The sequence below is a fragment of the Alexandromys fortis genome, unplaced genomic scaffold, assembly GCF_014885135.2.
Source record: "Alexandromys fortis isolate MF-2015 unplaced genomic scaffold, M_Fortis_MF-2015_v1.1 scaffold_293, whole genome shotgun sequence".
In the NCBI taxonomy this organism is placed as follows: Eukaryota; Metazoa; Chordata; class Mammalia; order Rodentia; family Cricetidae; genus Alexandromys; species Alexandromys fortis.
Window position 1 is genome coordinate 593,221 of NW_026068177.1, and position 17,789 is coordinate 611,009.

The 17,789-nt window shown below is 51.3% G+C and overlaps 2 protein-coding genes across 3 annotated transcripts in view; both read right to left on the minus strand.

Moving 5' to 3' along the window:
* Positions 1–1,215, minus strand: part of Prx (periaxin) — a 19,112-nt gene extending 17,897 nt beyond the window's left edge. For both annotated transcript variants that reach the window (XM_050129074.1, XM_050129073.1), the window contains exon 1: positions 1,193–1,215. The gene's annotated coding sequence lies outside the window, so the exon portion shown is untranslated. The remainder of the gene's footprint in view (positions 1–1,192) is intronic.
* Positions 1,216–7,559: 6,344 nt separating this feature from the next.
* On the minus strand, positions 7,560–11,188 carry Sertad1 (SERTA domain containing 1). Its single transcript, XM_050129072.1, has 2 exons — positions 11,023–11,188; positions 7,560–8,634 (listed from the first exon to the last, which is right to left on the minus strand). The coding sequence occupies exon 2, from the start codon at positions 8,629–8,631 to the stop codon at positions 7,921–7,923; it is 711 nt and encodes a 236-aa protein (XP_049985029.1). The 5' UTR covers positions 8,632–8,634; positions 11,023–11,188; the 3' UTR covers positions 7,560–7,920.
* Between the last annotated feature and the right edge of the window lie 6,601 nt (positions 11,189–17,789).

A 17,789-nucleotide genomic window follows, 5' to 3' on the forward strand; every position in this document is an offset into this window, starting at 1 on the left:
ATATATACATGTGTGTGTATAAATAAAATGCTGGGCATTGAACTCAGGGCCCCATGGTTGCTGGCCAAGCATTCTACTATTGAGCTACCTCTGAGCCCTCTACTTTTCTTTCTTTCTTTGTTTTTTTTTTTTTTTTCAGCAGGGGGGGGGTGGACGACACACAGGATCTCACATACCCAGGCTAGCCTTTGGTTCCCTAAGTAACCAAGGATGAGCTCGAACTTTTGATCCTTCTTCTCAGACCTCCCTGGTTCTGGGATTACAGTCTCAACCACTCCAGGTTTTATGGGGGCTAGAGCTTAAGCCCTTGGCCTGTTGTATGCTAGTCCAGGCTGGCTTCACACACCCTATGTAGCTGAGGATGACCTTGAAATTCTGGTCCTCCTGTCTCTTTCCACCTCTACGAGCTGGGATTACAGGTATAAACTACCACACCTGCCTTCCATACCCAGACTTTGTACCACAGTGGCCCCTAAGTTCCTCCCAGCCAGCGGGGAACTTTAAATTGAGGCACCAACTTCAGCTTGAGCCCAGCCTCCCACCAATGGGATTGTGTTACTCTCAACCATCCACCTTCAAAGACCAAGAACCTTTTTCCCCAGCAATTCACAGACTCCTCCATCCTTGCAAGGGGGCCTCCATCCTCCCATCTTACAGATGGCAAAGTGGAGACAAAGGTTGAAGTCTCTCACCTGAAGCTGCCCAGCAGGTGTAGCTGTGCACACCCAGGACTCATCAGACTAAAATAAGAGGGTTGCTGGAAGTCCAAGGCCGGCCCGAGTTACATAGAAAGATCCTGAGATCGCGTCCCCCAAACCAAGGAAGGAAGGGCTAGAGAGGTAGAGACTAGCTGGCAGAGCCTTGCCTAGCATGTGGCCCTGCAGTCCATCTCCAGCACCACAGACACTCACATGGTGGCGCATGCCTGTGGTCCCAGCACTTAGGAGCTGCAAACAGCAGGCCCAGAAGTTCAAACTTACACTCAGCTATATAAATTGGAGGCCAGCCTGGGCTACATGAGCTCAAAGAGCACTCCACCACCCCAAAGAAAAAGTTAGGATTTGAACCCAGAGCCTGGTTCCAAAGCCCATGAATTTAACTCCTCTGTGCTCTCCCTTCCCAGCCCCCCACCCCCACCCCCTTAGCCTGTGTTCCTAGGACTTTCGAGCCTAGCTAGCTGACCATTTCTTACCTTTGAGCCTCCAGACACCTGCAGAGCCCCTGGTCCGACTGGTCAGCCCCAGCCTTGGGCTGGAAGGGAAAAGGAATGGGAAGGGGGAGGAAGGGAGGGGCCTTGGCCATTGGCTGCCTTGCTGTTATGTCACCAAAGGGTGGGTGGTGGGGAAACAAACATCCCCTTCTCTGAACTACATCCATCTGCAAGGGGTGGGGATATGAAAACGCCAATCTCCTTTGCCAGAGCCCAGACCTCCATCCCAGTTCTGATTCAAGAATTTGCATGCCACCCCCACTAGAAGACTCAGTACCCCACCCGAACCATCTCAGGACCCAGGACCCAGGCCTAGCCCACATAATCCCTGAAACTCTCAAGACAACTTCCTAAACCGTCTCCCTGACAATGTGGATTCAAACCACAGCTCAGGCACTCTGGCTACTTCAGCAAACACAGGGCATCGCTGAGCCTCAATGTCTTCTTTGAAATCGGGGTAGTAAGAATGCTTGCCTTGTCATGGAGTCAAATGGGTTTTAAGACCTAAACTGGGGACCAGTGAGATGGCTCAGCAGATGGAGGCCCTGACTATTAACACCAAGGACCTGAATTCAGTTCCTGGGATCACCTGATGAGAAGCAAGAACCAAGTCATGCAAATTGTCCCCTGACTGCCACACACACAAAGGAAATCCTTATGACACATGCACACACAAATAAATTTAGTTGAAAAAAAAATTAGGACCTAGAGAGATGGCTCAGTGGATAAGAGCACTGGCTGTTCTTCCAGAGGACCCAGGTTTAATTTCCAGAAACCACATAACGGCACATAACTGTAACTCCAGTTCCAGGGAATCTGACAGCCTCTCACAGAATACACACAGGCAAAACACCAGTGTACATTAGATAAAAAATAAATCTTTTAAAAAGATTAAAAGCTAAGGAAAAGACTGGAGAGAGGGCTCAGCAGTTCAGATTATCTGCTGTTTTTCCAGAGGACTCAAGTGTGGTTCCCATCCCCACCTCGGGGGGCTCACACCTGCAAGTTACTTCAGGTCCAGTGGATCCAACACCTCTGGCCTCGTCGGCCATCTATCTGCACTCTCGTATCCATGTGCACTCTTACACAGACTTAAACAAATGCTTAAAAAAAAAGCCAGGCGGTGGGGATGCACACCCTTAATCCCAGCACTCGGGAGGCAGAGGCAGGCGGATCTCTGTGAGTTCAAAGCCAGCCTGATCTACAGAGTGAGTTCTAGGTCAGCCAGAGCTACATTGTGACCCTAAAACATTCACAAAAGTAAATAAATAAATGGCAAGAAGGATAAATAACTTTTGTTGTTGTTGCTTTTCGAGGGAAGCCTTGGCTACCTACTGAGTTTGAGGCCAGGCTCATGAGAGAATGTCTCACAAATCGCAAATAGCAGCAGCGGCAACCGTGAGAGGACTAGATAGGCCTCACTTGGAGAGGAAGGTGGGGGGCTTTGAACCTGTTACCATATACACTGGGCCTAGTAGAACTCCGGGTTATTGTTTAATGAAATCACTGCTTAGGGTGACACTTGCTATACCCCAAGTTGTATGCCGGGCCCAGTGCTTTCTTTGCCTCTGCCTCGGGGTCAGCCATGGTGTTCAGTTTGTAGCTACCAAGAAGGAGGCGATGGAGCTGACCTCAGCTCAAACCTCTGGCCCTCCACTCACAGAAAAGACTAGAAGATGGACAGTAACGTTCACAAGATCACACACAACAACTATATCACACACTTAAAGCCAGTTCTGCCCAGCTCTCAAATCAATGCCTCAAAGCCTTACCCCCCCCACACTCCACTGACCCCTGGTCCAGCCCCCAGCCTGCCCTGACTCACCATACCCTGGGGCACGGCAGAGGAAACACAGGTACCCCCACATGCCTCTGTCACCCACAAGGTCGCTGTCTCAGATGCTCTCAGCTCTCTGAGCTAAGGCCTAGAGCTGGGGCCAGGCTGAGGCTGGGGGATTACCCCCAAAGCTATAGTCAGCAGCTTCTGCCCCATTGTCCATCCAGGTCCCAGGGCTGCACTCTGGCCCCTCACACTGACTTGGGCGATCTCTCTGTGGACCCTCCTGTCACCCCATATGGAGGGGTCTGGGCCTATGCTGAGGGTATGGAGCCAGAAACAGGGTGTCAGGATCCTAGCATGCTGAGGCCACCCCCTTCCTCTGTGAAATGCCCCCTGCCCACTCGGAGCCACCAGGGGAGGCTGGAATGTGCTGAGCTCTGGGAAATGCCTCCAGCTCTGGCAGGCACCAAGCAACAGGGTGTGGCCAGACCAGAATCTAGCCAGGCACCATCCTCGAAACTAGGGGGGTGGCTGCTGATGAGCGTAAGACCCTCACCCAATGGTACCCTCTCTTTTATGTAGTCATAGAAACACCCAGACATCCATTTGTTCATTTATTCATGCCAGAAGCGTTCACAGTGGCAGATGTGGCAGCATATAGTACAATCCCAGCACGCAGGAAGTGAAGAGAAGAAGATAGGGCGTTCAAGATCACCCTGAGCTATAATCTGAGTTTCAGGCCAGCCTGGTCTACAGAGAGAGAGAGTTCCCCGACAGGCTCCAAAAGCTAAAAAAAAAAAAAAAAAAACCCTGCCTCAGGAAAACAAACAAACAAAACCCCTTCAGTCAGCTGTCATTTTTGTTGTTGGTTTGTTTTTTGAGATAGGGTCTCTATTAGCATAGGCTTTCCTACTATTTACTATGTAGCCCAGGCTAGCCTCAAGACCACAGCAGTCTTCCTGCTTCCACCTCCAATATGGAAATTTGGACCAGTCATGAGCCACCACCTCCAGGTTTCTAACCTGCTTCTGAGTGAGGGGTTTGCTCTGCAGCCCAGGCTGGCTTTGACCTTGTGACCCTTCTGTCTCAGCCTCCTGGGAGTCCGGGGATTACTGTGCTTGTACCGTGTGTCCATCTTTCCTACATGGTCTTACTCCCTTTCCTGGCTTGCTGTGACTTATGAATGATGTCTCTCTGTGTCTAGGTCTTGGTCCTTCGTGTCTGTCCTTACTCTGCGTGTATTTCCTCTTTTCTCGTCTTTCCACCTCTGTCTCTACATCTTCCTCTCTCTCTGTTTTGTTTTCTCTAACCCAAGAGGTGTGGTCATGGGAAGCTGAGTTTATGGGGGTGGCACCAGCCCAAGCCACCTCCGTAAACACAGGACATCCTGTGGGATGGAAGGGGATGTAGAGAGGTAGACGTGGCCCTCCTGGGACCACCCTCTCCTGACCCAGGGACACTAATGTCTCCCTCGCTCCACACATCAGGTCCTTCCCTCCTCTCTAACTCTCTTTGGGGTCCAGTCCCAGGGACCCGATGCCTTTCCCTTGGTGTTCACAGCCTCTTACACACATAGTGTCTCTCCGTGGGCTTGTCACCAACCCTTTGTCACTTTTCTCTCCCTATGGCTGCTCCACTCCTCCCTAAGGACCCTACCATAGGTTCATAAGTTCCAGTGTGACCTCACACCCCATGTCCACCCATCCAATCCAGAAATAATTGACTTCCTGGTACTTTCTTTTCTTCTTCTTCTCCTTCTTCTTTTTTGTTTTTGTTTTGTTTGTTTTTCAAGATAGGGTTTCTCTGTAGTTTTGGGGACTGTCCTGGAACTCACTTGTAGACCAGGCTGGCCTCAAACTCACAGAGATCTACCTGTCTCTGCCTCCTGAATGCTGGGATTAAAGGCGTGCGCCACCAGTGCCCAGCTTTTCCTGGTATTTTCACAGTAAAGTTGCTGCTTGGACCTGTGTGCCCTGGCCCCTGCCTCCCTCTCGTCCAAGTCTCATCATTGAATTTACAGCTTTTCTTTCTCATTTTAGCCAAACTCAGCGGCTTGGAGACCCCTGAAAACATAAGGCCCATCATTTCTCAGCCCTTAGAAATGCTGTTCCCTTCCTCTCTCTAGAGCAACAACCCTCTAACTATTCCAACTTTCAGAGAACTGGTTGGCTCAAAAAGTTAGGTCACTCAGCCCCAGTGTGGTGAAGTTGGGGTTTAAACCCAGGTAGAAGCCAGGTCTTTGTGGTCCAGGCCTGTAATCCCAACCAGTTAAGACCTAGGGGCAGGACGATCAAAAGTTCAAGGGCAGCCTAGACTACAAACCAAAAGGTAAAGCCGGGGTGTGGTGGCACACACCTTTAATCTCAGCACTCAGGGGGCAGAGACTGGCAGATCCCTGAGTTAGAAGTCATCCTGCTCTACCTAGTGAGTTCCAGAATAGCCGGGGCTATAGAGAGACCCCGTCTCAAAAAGGGGGAGGTGGGGCATGAGAGGCTGGGAGTTTGGCTCAGTGGTAAAGTGCTTATGTAGCAGGCATGGAGCCCTAGGTTAATCCCCACCACCACAACAAACAAACAAGCAGATAAACAGGCCCAAGTGTCCGAACTTCTGAGCACCTCTTTTATTCCCCCGTGCTTTGCTTGATGTTTGTCCCTTCGACAGTTTCTGTGAGCATCATTACATTTTCCCTAGTGACCGATGCTCCTCGTCCCCAGTGCCTCTTAGAGCTGTGCATGCTGTGCCTCTGCTGTGTTTTTTAAGGGCCAGGTCCCAGACACTGTGTGCATTTTCATCTCTGCAGATGAAGGTCAAGTGCCTGGAGGAAAGGGCTCGAGGTCTGTACCGTCCTGCTGGAGCCTTAATGATGCGTTTGTATCCTAGGTCCTGTCCCTTTCTCCTCACAGCTGACCTCAGGATACTTCTGTAGACTCTCGGTCCAGCTGATGCTCAGTTTCTACTCAGAAGGACACGCCTCCCCAGCCAGCAGATTCCAGGGCCCACTGCATTCCAAGCAAAGCGCCAGCCCTGAGTGACCCGCACTGTGACTACTTTTCACACAGCCATTGTGTATTCAGGCTGACACCCCCAGGGCAGCTCCCTTCCACAGGCATTCGCCAACACGGACTGTCCACAACCACCGTATCCTCTCTCCTTCTTAACTTCCGTAGTTATGAACACCTACTGTGTACACAACCCTGTGTGAGAGTACATTTGAGCCTGGGGGCTGAGGAAGGGGCTTGATGGGGGGTTCAATGTCTGTGTAGACTGTATTATGAACACCCTGTCTCAAAAGACAGCCGGGCACATGCTTTTAAACTCAACACTCAGGAGGCTGATGGATTCCTGTGAGTTCAAGATCATCCTGGTACACATAGGGAGTTTCAGGACAGTCAGGACTACTCAAGAAATATAAACAAATAAATAAATAAACAAACAGGCCGGCCTAGGCTACACGGTAAGTTTAAGTGGGCCAGGCTGCTGGCATACACAGTGAAAACCTATCTTAGAAACCACAGTTGCACGTTCCTGAAACCCCAGCTTCTAAGAAGGTAAGAACAGAACAGAAGGACCAGGAGGTCAAGGCCAGCCTCCGTGATAGAGTGAGCTAGAGACCATCTAGACTTCTTGAGCATCGTCTAAAAAGAGCGGGAGACCCACACCAGACTGATCACTGTTACATCGTAGCTCTCTAAACTAGGCACAAGGGGGAGCAACAGAGCTCAGCCTGAGCGCCAAAAGCTCGGCCAGGGGCCGTCGATGTCCTATGGTACAGGCATGGAGTCTCCAGGGTTTGGGTTCGGGAGCTTAGACGATCCTTAACCTGGCAGCAGCTCCCTGCAGCCGCGTCCACCCGCTGCTCTTGGTGGCCCGCCTCAGTCACTTCCAGAAATGGGCACAGCTTCCTCTGCTCCTCCAGGAAGCCAAGCTCCGCCCGCCCCTTCCCGGCCCCTGGGGCTGCTTGCAGCTCCCGCCTCTCCAGCTCCACCCCGGCCTCCGTCTTGAAGCTTCCGGCCCCTGGGGAGGCAGGAGTGGCCCTCTGGTGTCACTGTCCCCGGATCCAGGACCCATTCCTGCCCTTTGGGTGGCAGTCCAGTCCCCGGCTCCTCCCTCCCTGCCCTCCCCACCATCCTTCCGCTCCCCGGGCCCTGCCCTGCCCTGCCCCCACGGCCGCCAGGAAGGACGCAGCCCGGGTCCCGTGCCAGGGCTGTGAGTGTGCGGCCCCTCCCAGCCCGGCCAGGAATGCAGCTGGACCGCGGGGGCGGCGGCAGACACACGGCTCCGTCCAGGCCCAGTGCTATGCTCAAGCAGGCAGGTGGCCCCGGCTTGCCGGGCCCAGGCTTGCTGCTAGAAGGAAAGCCAGCTGCCTGCGCCTGAAGGTCCTGCCTGCTCTCCACTAAGCTTAGTGACTTTATTTTGGGAGACCTCCTGAAAGTTCCTGCCCTTTGCGCAAAGATTCTTTATGCCGGACGTGCATTTTATTCCACTGTAACTGTGGGGACGTCACGGGATTATGAGTTTGGTGTTATTTCATACTTGATCGGTACAGATGCAAAGGACACAGGCTTGATGTTTCCCCAAAGCTGGTTTTAATTTCAAAAAATTATGAGGTCTCTTTCCACACTGGGGATAATGGGATGGGATAGCCCAGACTATGATCCCAGGGGATCAATCCAACCCGCGGCCTGGCCCAAACACATCGCAGTCACCAGGTCCTGTCACTCCACCACTGGGGGCTTATTTCGACTCCCTCACTGGCCAAGACAAGTGGATGAATATGAAGTTGCCCAGGACTCAGGACTGTCTCTCCAAAGTGACCCTGACCCTCCCGTGCAAAGGAAAGCCATCCATGTCATGCCAAGGTGGATTGGTCTAATCATCAGGCTCAACTCAGACAACTCAGATGCCAGCCAACCATCTCTGGATCTAGCAGTCAGCGCCCAGGCCCTGGAGGCCTTTCTAGTGCCTGTGTACCCACTAGTACGTCCATGAGGTAGTCCAGTTCAGCCTCATCCAACTCTGGAGTTTCCTCCTTGGCTGGACCATTCTCAGGGCCAGGTTTGAGACCCTCAGAGGCTGGTAACCAAAGTTCACTATCATACATGGAGGTATCAATGTCCTCAAATAAGCCCTCCAGTCCATCGTCCAGCAGACAGCCAGTGGCTGGCCCTAACAGGTCCAAGGCACCCAGGTTGGGTGGGACACCCCCAATGGAGCGGCCTGGGGGCCCCTCATCTGCTTGGGGCTGGGGAACCTGGTTCAGGTCCTCAATGTGGTTGAGATCTTCCAGGAGGCTGGCCATGGAGGCTGAGAGGCCAGCGTCCGAGCTAGCCAGAAGGCTGTCTGCCACAGAGGGGGCTGTGGGTGGCATGGGCACAGGTGGCAGGGGAGCTGTAGGTTCCATGGATGCCTGGATCCGCCGCAGTGTGTTCACGACCAGCACCAGGTGCCGGAGGTCTGGCTCACTCTGGCGCAGGCTATGATGGAGCTTGAGCACAGAGAGGTCGAAGAGAGAGCTGGAGGCCACGGCAGGAGGGGTCTGTGCCACGGCTGGGTGGCTTTGGTCCAACCACCATGAGTCCACCGAGAGGGCTTCCTCCTTCTCCTCCTCCTCCCGTTTGCGCTTTAGACCCTTGCTCAGCATCGTCTGCAGGGAGGAAGGAGCCATTCAGTTACGGAAAGCCAGTATTCAGCTCATACCTATCTCTGACCGTTACTGCCAGTCCGTGTGAGCTTGACAAGGCAACTACCCTCCCGGTCTAGCTTTTCTAAGCAAATCCTTGTTTCTTCTTCTTTCTTTTCTTTCTTTCTGGTTTATATGTTTTTTTTTATTTTTTTATTTTTTATTTTAGAGCCTGTCCTGGAACTAGCTCTTGTAGACCAGGCTGGCCTCGAACTCACAGAGATCCGCCTGCCTCTGCCTCCCGAGTGCTGGGATTAAAGATGTGTGCCAGCAAATTCTTTTTAACTGGACAGGGTCTCATGTAACTCAGTTGGTCCCAAACTTGCTATATAGCCAACTTAGGATCTTCCCTTCCCTACCTTGTCAGTGCTAGGATTACAGGTGTGCCACCATACCTGGTATACTGGGTGCTGGGGATGGAACTCACGGCTTCCTGCCTATAGAGCAAACATTCTACCAGTTGAGCCCCCTCAGTGAACTTCTAAGATATGAATAGCATTTAAATTATAAGTTGCCAAACAGATTAGAAGAACAAGATGCCCTTGCAACATAGTCATTAGTACTTTCAAATTTTACTTTTATTTTAAATTTTGTGTTTGTGTGTGTGCACAAGAGTAGAGATGCCAAAGATGAGAGCTGTTGGAGTCCCTGGAGTTGGAGTTACAGCAATTACAAGCCATAGATATGGATGCTGGGAACCTAACTTAGATACTCTGTAGGAATAGCAAGTTCTTAACCTTTATAATTAGTATTTATTTGTAAGTATTTTTTTGGTTTTGCTCTTTTTGTTTTTATCTTTTTGAGACAGGGTTACTCTATGAAACAGTTCTGGCTGTCTTGGAACTTGCTCTGTAGACCAGGCTGGCCTCAGACTCAAGAGATCTGCCTGTCTCTGCCTCCTGCGTGTTGAGACTAAAGGCATGCACCAACACACCCAGCTGGTTTTGCTCTTTTGATACAGGGCCTCACTCTGTGTAGTCCAGCTTGGTTGGTTATTCCAGGCAATCCTCCTGCCCCAATCTCCCAAGAGTTAGGATTACAGGTATGTGCCACCTCTTGATTGCAAATGCAGCCTTCTTTCACAGTTCAATCATATAATATTGGCTTTGCATCAAACACTAAATAGTCAAATACAGGAAATGTACAGATAGTGGTTGGAAGATGCCATCCTGGAAGTAATCAGGGCAGTTTTGTAAAGAAGATATAGGAGCCAGCCCTGATGTATGCAGTGTAGGCTATGGAGAACCAGGGCTAGGCATTTCCGGAAGAGCCAATGGAAGACCGAGACAGGCAACACACACACACACACACACACACACACACACACACACACACACATTCACACACACGGAGGTAGGAGTACCGGTGGGGGTGGGGAGCAGGCAGAAGGAAGCGCGGGCAAAAAAGTAGGAGGCTTGGATTTTCAGTGACAGGACAGAGTCACGGAGGGAGGACCTAGGCAGGGGGATGCGTGATGTTAGCTGTTGCCTGGGGGAGGATTGAAGGTGGGGCAGCGTCAGGGGTAAAGGTTTGGAGATAGAAGTGGGCCTGAACTGCCTCCTTCGGAGGCTGCTGCACTCGCCGGGATGCTGACGGCTTGAGTTTAGAGCCTAAGCTGTTAATAGTCACGCAAGGAAGTGGCGGATCCTGAACTTATTGGAGAGGGAGAGTCGAAGGGCCGCGGGAGTCAGTCATTGACAGAAGTTTTGAAAATCGATACTTTCTTCATGGTGAGAAGCCTAGAGTTTGGGAGCCCTAGTCTAATCTACTGGAGTCACCAAGGTTGTAGGGGCTCAGTCCTGGGGGCGCTGCCTAGACCTGGCATAACACTAAAAATCGAGTCTTTGCCCTTTTCGCTGAAGACCCGGGAGCAAGTAACCACAGGAATTCAGCCCCCACCCCGACTCCGCCCCCGAGTCCAGGCGCCCCCTAGCGGTACCCCGGCCTGGGTTCCCCCGGGGACTCTGGACCCTCAGACCCGGGATCCTCTCCGCTCCTCAGCGTCTCGCCTATGCTTCCCCTGCCCTTGCGAGCCGCGACCCCCGCGGGCCGCTCAGCGCTCAGGGTCTCCCCTCGCTTCCGGAAGGCAGCGAAGGCGGCTCCTCCCGGAGCGGCGGCGGCGGGGGCGGGTGAGTCACGCAGCCGGAGCCAGAGAGCCGGCGCCTCCGCCCCCTTCTCGGGCTCCAGCGTGATTCACCCAGCCCGGCCCGGACGGGCGTCACGTACAGGCCCCGGGCGCCTCGATCCCGGACAGCCCCGGCGAGCATCTCCCTAACCGGGGGCTCGAACACGCTAAAGAACCCGGTCGCCGGTACCCCCGTCTCTCCCCACCAGGCCCCTTCATTTACATACCCAGATCACTCGCGACCAATCAGAACGAAGAGGGAGCCACACGCAGCCAATCAGGAAGCGGCAGCCGCAGCATCGTTTGCTTGCTCTGCTCCGGCAACCGACACCTGGGACGGTAGACGCAGTTCTGACTCCGGCGCACGACTCCAGACACTCCACAATCCCTAGATCCCGCCCACTCGCGTGGCGGCCCCGCCCTCCTGCTCAGCGATCGGCTCTCGTTGGGGACGGTGGGCGGAGCCTGAACGGGGCCGTTCCAAAAGGAGGGGGAGGCTGTCTTTAAGGCGCATGCCCGGGAGCACTCCCTGAGGGGTTGACAGTGTAGCTATTTTCCCTCTGTGGAGGTGACAGGTAGAGGCTTTATACGTTTTAAGGTTCAGGCCGGTCACTTCATGTGTGATCTTGGAAAAATAGACGGGAGAGGAACACATTCGTTAAATCGACTTTCCTTCCTCTTGAGAGTTACAAAATTGAATGTTGTCTCCGTAGGAGCACTAAACCAGAATCAGCTACGGTGGGACAGCCGGACTCCGCTATAATTAAAGAGGGGAATAAGGTGGGGACGGAATGACATAAGGGTCACATCCTGGACATCAGTTCCGGAGTAGCTGTGTGACTTTGGGCAACAGTTTAAATCCCTCAAAATCTGTTTCCTGCGGGGTGTGGTTGCTCACACCCATAATTCTAGCACGGGAAGACTGAATGGAAGCAGGGGCATTGCTTTAAGTTTGAGGTCAGACTGGTCTACATAGTGAGTTCCAGGCCAGCCTGGACTTCAGAGTGAGACCCTGTCTCAAAAAAGAAAAGGCAACATTTTTTGTTGGTTTGTTTTTTGAGACAGTTTCACTAAATTGCCCAAGTTAGGCTGGAAAACAGCCATCATCCTTCCTCAGCCTCTGAAGTAACTGGAATTACGGGCTTCTTAGTCTGCTTGTTGGTTTCTTGTAAGGTTTTTTGTTTTTTTGTTTTTGGTCTTTGAGACAGGGTTTGTCTAGTTCCTGGAACTCGCTCTGCAGGCCAGGCTGGCCTCCAGCTCACAGAGATTCACCTGTCTCTGCCTCTTAGTGCTGGAACTACAGGCCTGAACTCCACAGCTGGCCTCTAGCCACTGCCTGGGGATGCCGGGCAGTGTTGGCACATGTTCTTTAGGCTTTCTTTCTTTCTTTCTTTCTTTCTTTCTTTCTTTCTTTCTTTCTTTCTTTATTTCTTTCTTTCTCTCTCTCTCTCTCTCTCTCTCTCTCTCTCTCTCTCTCTTCTTTTCTTTCTTTTTTAATCTTTTTGTTTGTTTGTTTCTTGAGACAAAGTTTCTCTGTTTACCAGCCCTAACTGTCCTGGAACTAGCTCTGTAGACCAGGCTGGCCTCGAACTCACAGATATCTGCCTGCCTCTGCCTCCCAAATGCTAGGATTAAAGGCGTGCACCACCACCACCTGGCTGGCATGTCTTTACTCCCAGCATTTCGGAGGTAGGGCTGTTACACAGAGAAACTCTGTCTCTGAATATAAATGAACGAATGAATGAATGAATGAGTGAATGAATGAATGAATATGCCTGGGGAGGCGCTGTTCAGTTAAAAAGTGCTTACTTAGCAGTCCATAGTGTCAAACACCTGTGTTTGATTACAGCCCTGAAGAAGGAAAAAAGTGTGATGATTTGAGTAGAATGTTTAGGGGTGGGAAGAGCTCATTAGTTAAAAGCACTTGCTCAGGGCTGGAGAGATAACTCAGAGGTTAAGAGCACTGACTGCTCTTCTTTCTGAGGGATTGGGTTCAATTCCCAGTACCCACATGTCAGCTCACAACTGTCTGTATCTCCAGTTCCTGGGGATCTGGCACCCTTATACAGACATACATGCAAGCAAAACACCCATATACATAAAATAAAACTTAAAAAACTATTCTGTAATCAATAAAGATTCAAGCATTATCTTTTAGTGAAAATAACCAAACTGGGTGTGGTGGCATGCACCTTTAAAACCCAACTCTCAAGGCCAGCCTGGTCCACCATCTTCAGGAGAGCCAAGTTACACAGAGAAACCCTGTCTCAAAAAGACTGCCCCCCAATAGAGAGTGTGTGAGAGAGAAAGAAAGAGAATAGAGCCTAGAGTGATGGCTTCGTGGTTAAGAACACAAGTTGCTCTTTCAAAGAACCCAGGTTCAGTTCCCAGTACCCACACGGTGGCTCACAGCCGTCTTTCACTCCAGTTCCAGGGGATCTGGGACCCTCTTTCGGTTGCCTAGGCACCAGGTACACATATGATGCACAGACATATATTCAGTCAAAACATGAAACAAAAATAAATCTTTTTTTTTTAAAAGAATAATGCCAAGCAGGGTTACACAAGGAAACCCTGTCTCGAAGAAGAAGAAGAAGAAGAAGAAGAAGAAGAAGAAGAAGAAGAAGAAGAAGAAGAAGAAGAAGAAGAAGAAGAAGAAGATGATGATAAGAGGAGGCGGAGGAGGAGAAAAACACCAGAGAACACGAGAGAGAGAGAGAGAGAGAGAGAGAGAGAGAGAGAGAGAGAGAGAGAGAGAGAGAGAAGAGAGAGAAAGTAGTTGCTGGCTGACTTCTGGGTTAAGATCAAAGAGAATAACGTCCTAACTGGAATTAGAATTCTATATGGTGGATCACACAACTCTCTCTACACAGTCTATTTTTATAGCCTGGCCAAAAGGCTCAGAAAGAGGTGGGCATGGTGACACCCCATATGCAGAACAAAGAGGCAAGGGTATCAGGAGTTCAAGATCAGCTTGTGCTTTGTGGTACAGAAGTGTCAAACAGTGCAGCCTAGAGCCTGCTAATGGCTCAAGTGGCTCACCTCACAGCTCAGGGGAGTCGTGTTTGGTTTTTCGTTTGTTTGTTTTCCTACACCAATTGAGTATCTGCTATAGACGGCCTGTATACAAGCATAACAACCCTGACGTAGTTTTTTTTTTTTTATTATTTCCTGGGTCAGGGGAGAGGGCAAAGACAAAAAGGAAACTTCGCCAGGTGACTATCATAATCCTACTACCCAGGAAACTGGGCAGAAAGGTTGACTATCATAATCCCACTACCCAGGAAACTGAGGCAGAAGGATGCACAGTTTAAAATGAGCCCGGGGATAAACTATTGTCTCAAAAACAAAACAAAAATAAGACAGGGCAGGCAAACGTAGGTAAAGGTGCTTGATGCCAAATACTACTTCCTAAATTTGATCTCCAGAACCCACATGGAGGAAGAAGAGAACTGACTTCAAGTTCTCCTCTGACTTCCACACAAATGTTGTGGTGTGTTGCACACACACACACAAACACACACAGATAAATGTAAAAAATAAAATTAAATAGTGCTAGAGAAATGGCTCAGCCATTAAAGGTTAGGCTCATAACCAAAACACACACACATACACACAAGGAACAAAATAAAATCAGGTGTGATAACACACTCCAGTGATTCTAGCACTGTGGAGGTTGGAGGGTTCAAGGCCAGCTTCAGGCTACACAATGATTTCAAGTTCTCCAGGGCCCAAATAAATAAAACTAAGTAAAAAAAAAAAAAAAAAAAAAGACAGAAGGTGCAGAACTTGGAGTAGGGAATGGGGATCTCAGTGGTGACATATGATAATTTGCTTGAGACAGGGTCTCAGGGAGCCCAAGCTGGCCTAGAACGGTTCTGAGAATTATCTTGAAGCCCTGCCCCTCTTGCCTGTACCTCTCCAGTGTAAGATTAAGAGGTGACACTTGGCAGATCCGACAGCAGAGCGAGAGGAAGAATGCTGAAGCGAGAGTTACAGCGCGGGGTAGAGCCCATGCAAAGCCCCTGAGGTGCTGTTTGTCAGGCAGGTAGGCCAGTAGAACTGGCTTGGAAACGCCCAGAGAGGAAGTTAGAGAAGTCGCTAGAAGTTTTAGACCTTTGTTCACATTCAAAAAAAAGTGAGACGACAAGACCCTTGAAGACGACTAAAGGAGACAGAAAAAAGAATTGCTGCCTCTGATCAGTTACTCGAACTCTCGGTGAGTTGACAGAGTCCTAGGGGGAGGTGTCTGCCACCAGGGCGGTCCGAGGGAGCCTCACTGAGGAGGTGACATTGGAGCAAGGACCAGAAAGTGGAGAAGGCGTTAGGAATTCAACGATTGGGGGAAGGGAGAGAGAGACTGGGCCTTGAGAAATGAAACCAGAGGCTAAGCCACCGGGCCTGGCAGGCAAGGGAAAGGGGGGTGGGAGGGGACCTCGCCAGCTGGGGAGGGAGGGAACGTGAGAGGGAGGGAGGGAAGGAGGGAGGGAATGAAGGAGGATGGTCCGGGGGAGCGTCCCGCCCCTAGCTAGCCGCCCCACCCGGCCCCTGGGGAGGGAGGAGGCGCCAGGCCGGCTGCCGGCCTCCGCAGCAGCCTCCTAGGTCTCCTGCCCGCTGGCCAGCACGATTCGGAGGGTGGGCAGGTGGGTGGGACTCAGCCATTGCGCCACGCCCAGGGCCTCACGGCCCATCCCCCACCGGAGTCCCGTTGGGGCGGGCGAGTTGGGGAAGGTGGACTCTGGCCTCCGGGGGTTGGTCCCTGTGTAGGGCCAGCCTTTCCACTTCTGGGGCCAGTTCTTAATTAGGGAAGGAATTGGGCCGCTCTGAGCCTCCATATGTTCACCTGGAAGTTGGGGGTGCTTCTTAGATGGGCTGGTCGCTGCTGTCAAGTTCCTGAGTTTTTCCCCCACCTCGTCTTGATCATTCTTTCTTTCCTTCCTCCTCCTCCTCTGTTTCTTTCTGATCATGTCCTCTCTGGGTAACGCAGACTTACCTAGAACTAGTTATCCTCCTACCCTACCTCCCAAGTGCTGGGATGCCAAGGTTTGTGCCACCACGCCCAGCTCCTCTCACTTGCTTTAGGGAAGTAAAAGACTTCCAAGAAAAAGGTGAGTCAGACCTCATCCCCTCAGCCCAACACTCTGGCTTCCCTCTCTGCTAAAGTCTTCCCAGTAGGACAGCCGCTAGACCCTACGTGCTGTAGTCCCTACGTGCTGCAGTCCCTACGTGCTGGCCCTCACTCTCTCACCTCTTCTGGTGCAGCCCCTTTGCTCACGCTCTGCAGCCGCACTGAGGGACCTCGCTGCTGGACATGCTGCGCATGCTCTGACTTTCCCTAGCGTGACTTTATCCCTCACCTCCTTCAGGACTTCATCCAAATGCCACCCTGTCCATGAGTCCATCTTTGGTTATTTCATCTAAATAGTATTTCCGCCCCCAAACACATAACTTCCCTTCTAGAACTTCTGGTCTTCCTGCCTCAGCCTCAGTATGCTTGCCTGGAAGGCATACACCTTCACCCCAGCTCCCACCATTCAGACGTGCCGATCTGGAGAGGAGCGCTGTGAGAAAAAGGGTGTGTGTCCTGAGAGTGGGGGGCGGAGCGGGGAGGGGAGCTGTGGCCGGTGCCAGGCCTGGAGTTGATTTCCACATTAATAATTTTTCCTTTTGTGTGTGCATGTTGCATTCGTATTCGTATGGGTGGGGATCATCAACTTGTGAGTTCACAAGCTCCTGGAACCGGAAGCCAACCCTGGATGCCTTCCTCCAGCACTCTCCACTTCAGGGCCTTTTACCCCCCCCCCCCCGACAAACCGGGAGCTCATTCTAATCTGGCTAGCCAGCTTGCTCTGAGGGTCCCCCACCTCCGGCTCCTGAACGCTGGGATGAGTGGCCTCTGTCATGCCCAGCAGCTTTTATGTGGGATCTGGGGCTCCCAGCTCAGGTCTTCATGCTTTTGTGACAAGAGTTTTATCTACCGAGCCATCTTCCCAGCCCAACAATTTTTGAGGACCCACCAGTGCCTAGTACTGGGGTGAGGAGGGGGGAGCTCAACTGGTCAAAGTCCCCCATGGCCCCATCCTCTGAGAGTTTCTGATAGAGTTGGTGGCTAACCATGAACAGGTAATAAATAACCTGGGTTTGCACAGGTGCTAGTAAGAAAGTCAAACAACCTAGCGTGGTGGGGCATACCTTTAATGCCAGGACTCGGGAGGCAGAAGCAGATGAATCTCTACGAGTTCGAGGCCAGCCTGGCCAACAAAGTAAGTTCTAGGACAGCCAAGGCTACATAGAGAAACACCATCTCACCAAAAAAAAAAAAAAAGAAAAAAAAAGAAAAAGGAAAGTCACAGTGGGGCTAGAGCGACAGCTCGGTGGTTAAAAACAGGACTGCTCTTCCAGAGGACCAGGGTTCAGTTCCTACCACCCACATAGTGGCTCACAGTCTTTAACTCTAGTTCCGGCGACCTGACACCTTCATCCAGTCTCTGAGGGTACCACAGTACTAGGTACACATCGGGTACACTGACATACATACACGCAGGGAAAATACCCATACACATAAAAAGCCAAAATATTTGAAAAAAAAAAAAAGTCAAACAGAGCTATGGTGCAGCTTAGTGGTACCACACGTGCTGAGACCGTGCAGGGCTCTGGGTCCCAGCTCTACACTGCCTTTGCGGGTACTGATAATCAGAACAATACCAAACAGCATGTAACCAAACAGGGTGACGCTATGGGAGAAGCACCCTCTGGGAAGATGTCTAGACACAACAGAGGTACTGGGGCAGAAACTGAGGCCAGCAGGACTGGAGTTAGAGAAGAGTGGGGTATGAAACCGCGGATGTCATGGGGGGTGAGGCTGAATCAACCCTCGTTTTTATTCCGGGTGGGAGTGGGACAAGAAGTGGCCGGAAGTGTCAAGGAAGAGAACGATGAGATTTAATTAGCATTCTTTTCCGTTTTTGTCTGAGGACAACTGAGGTTAGTTCCC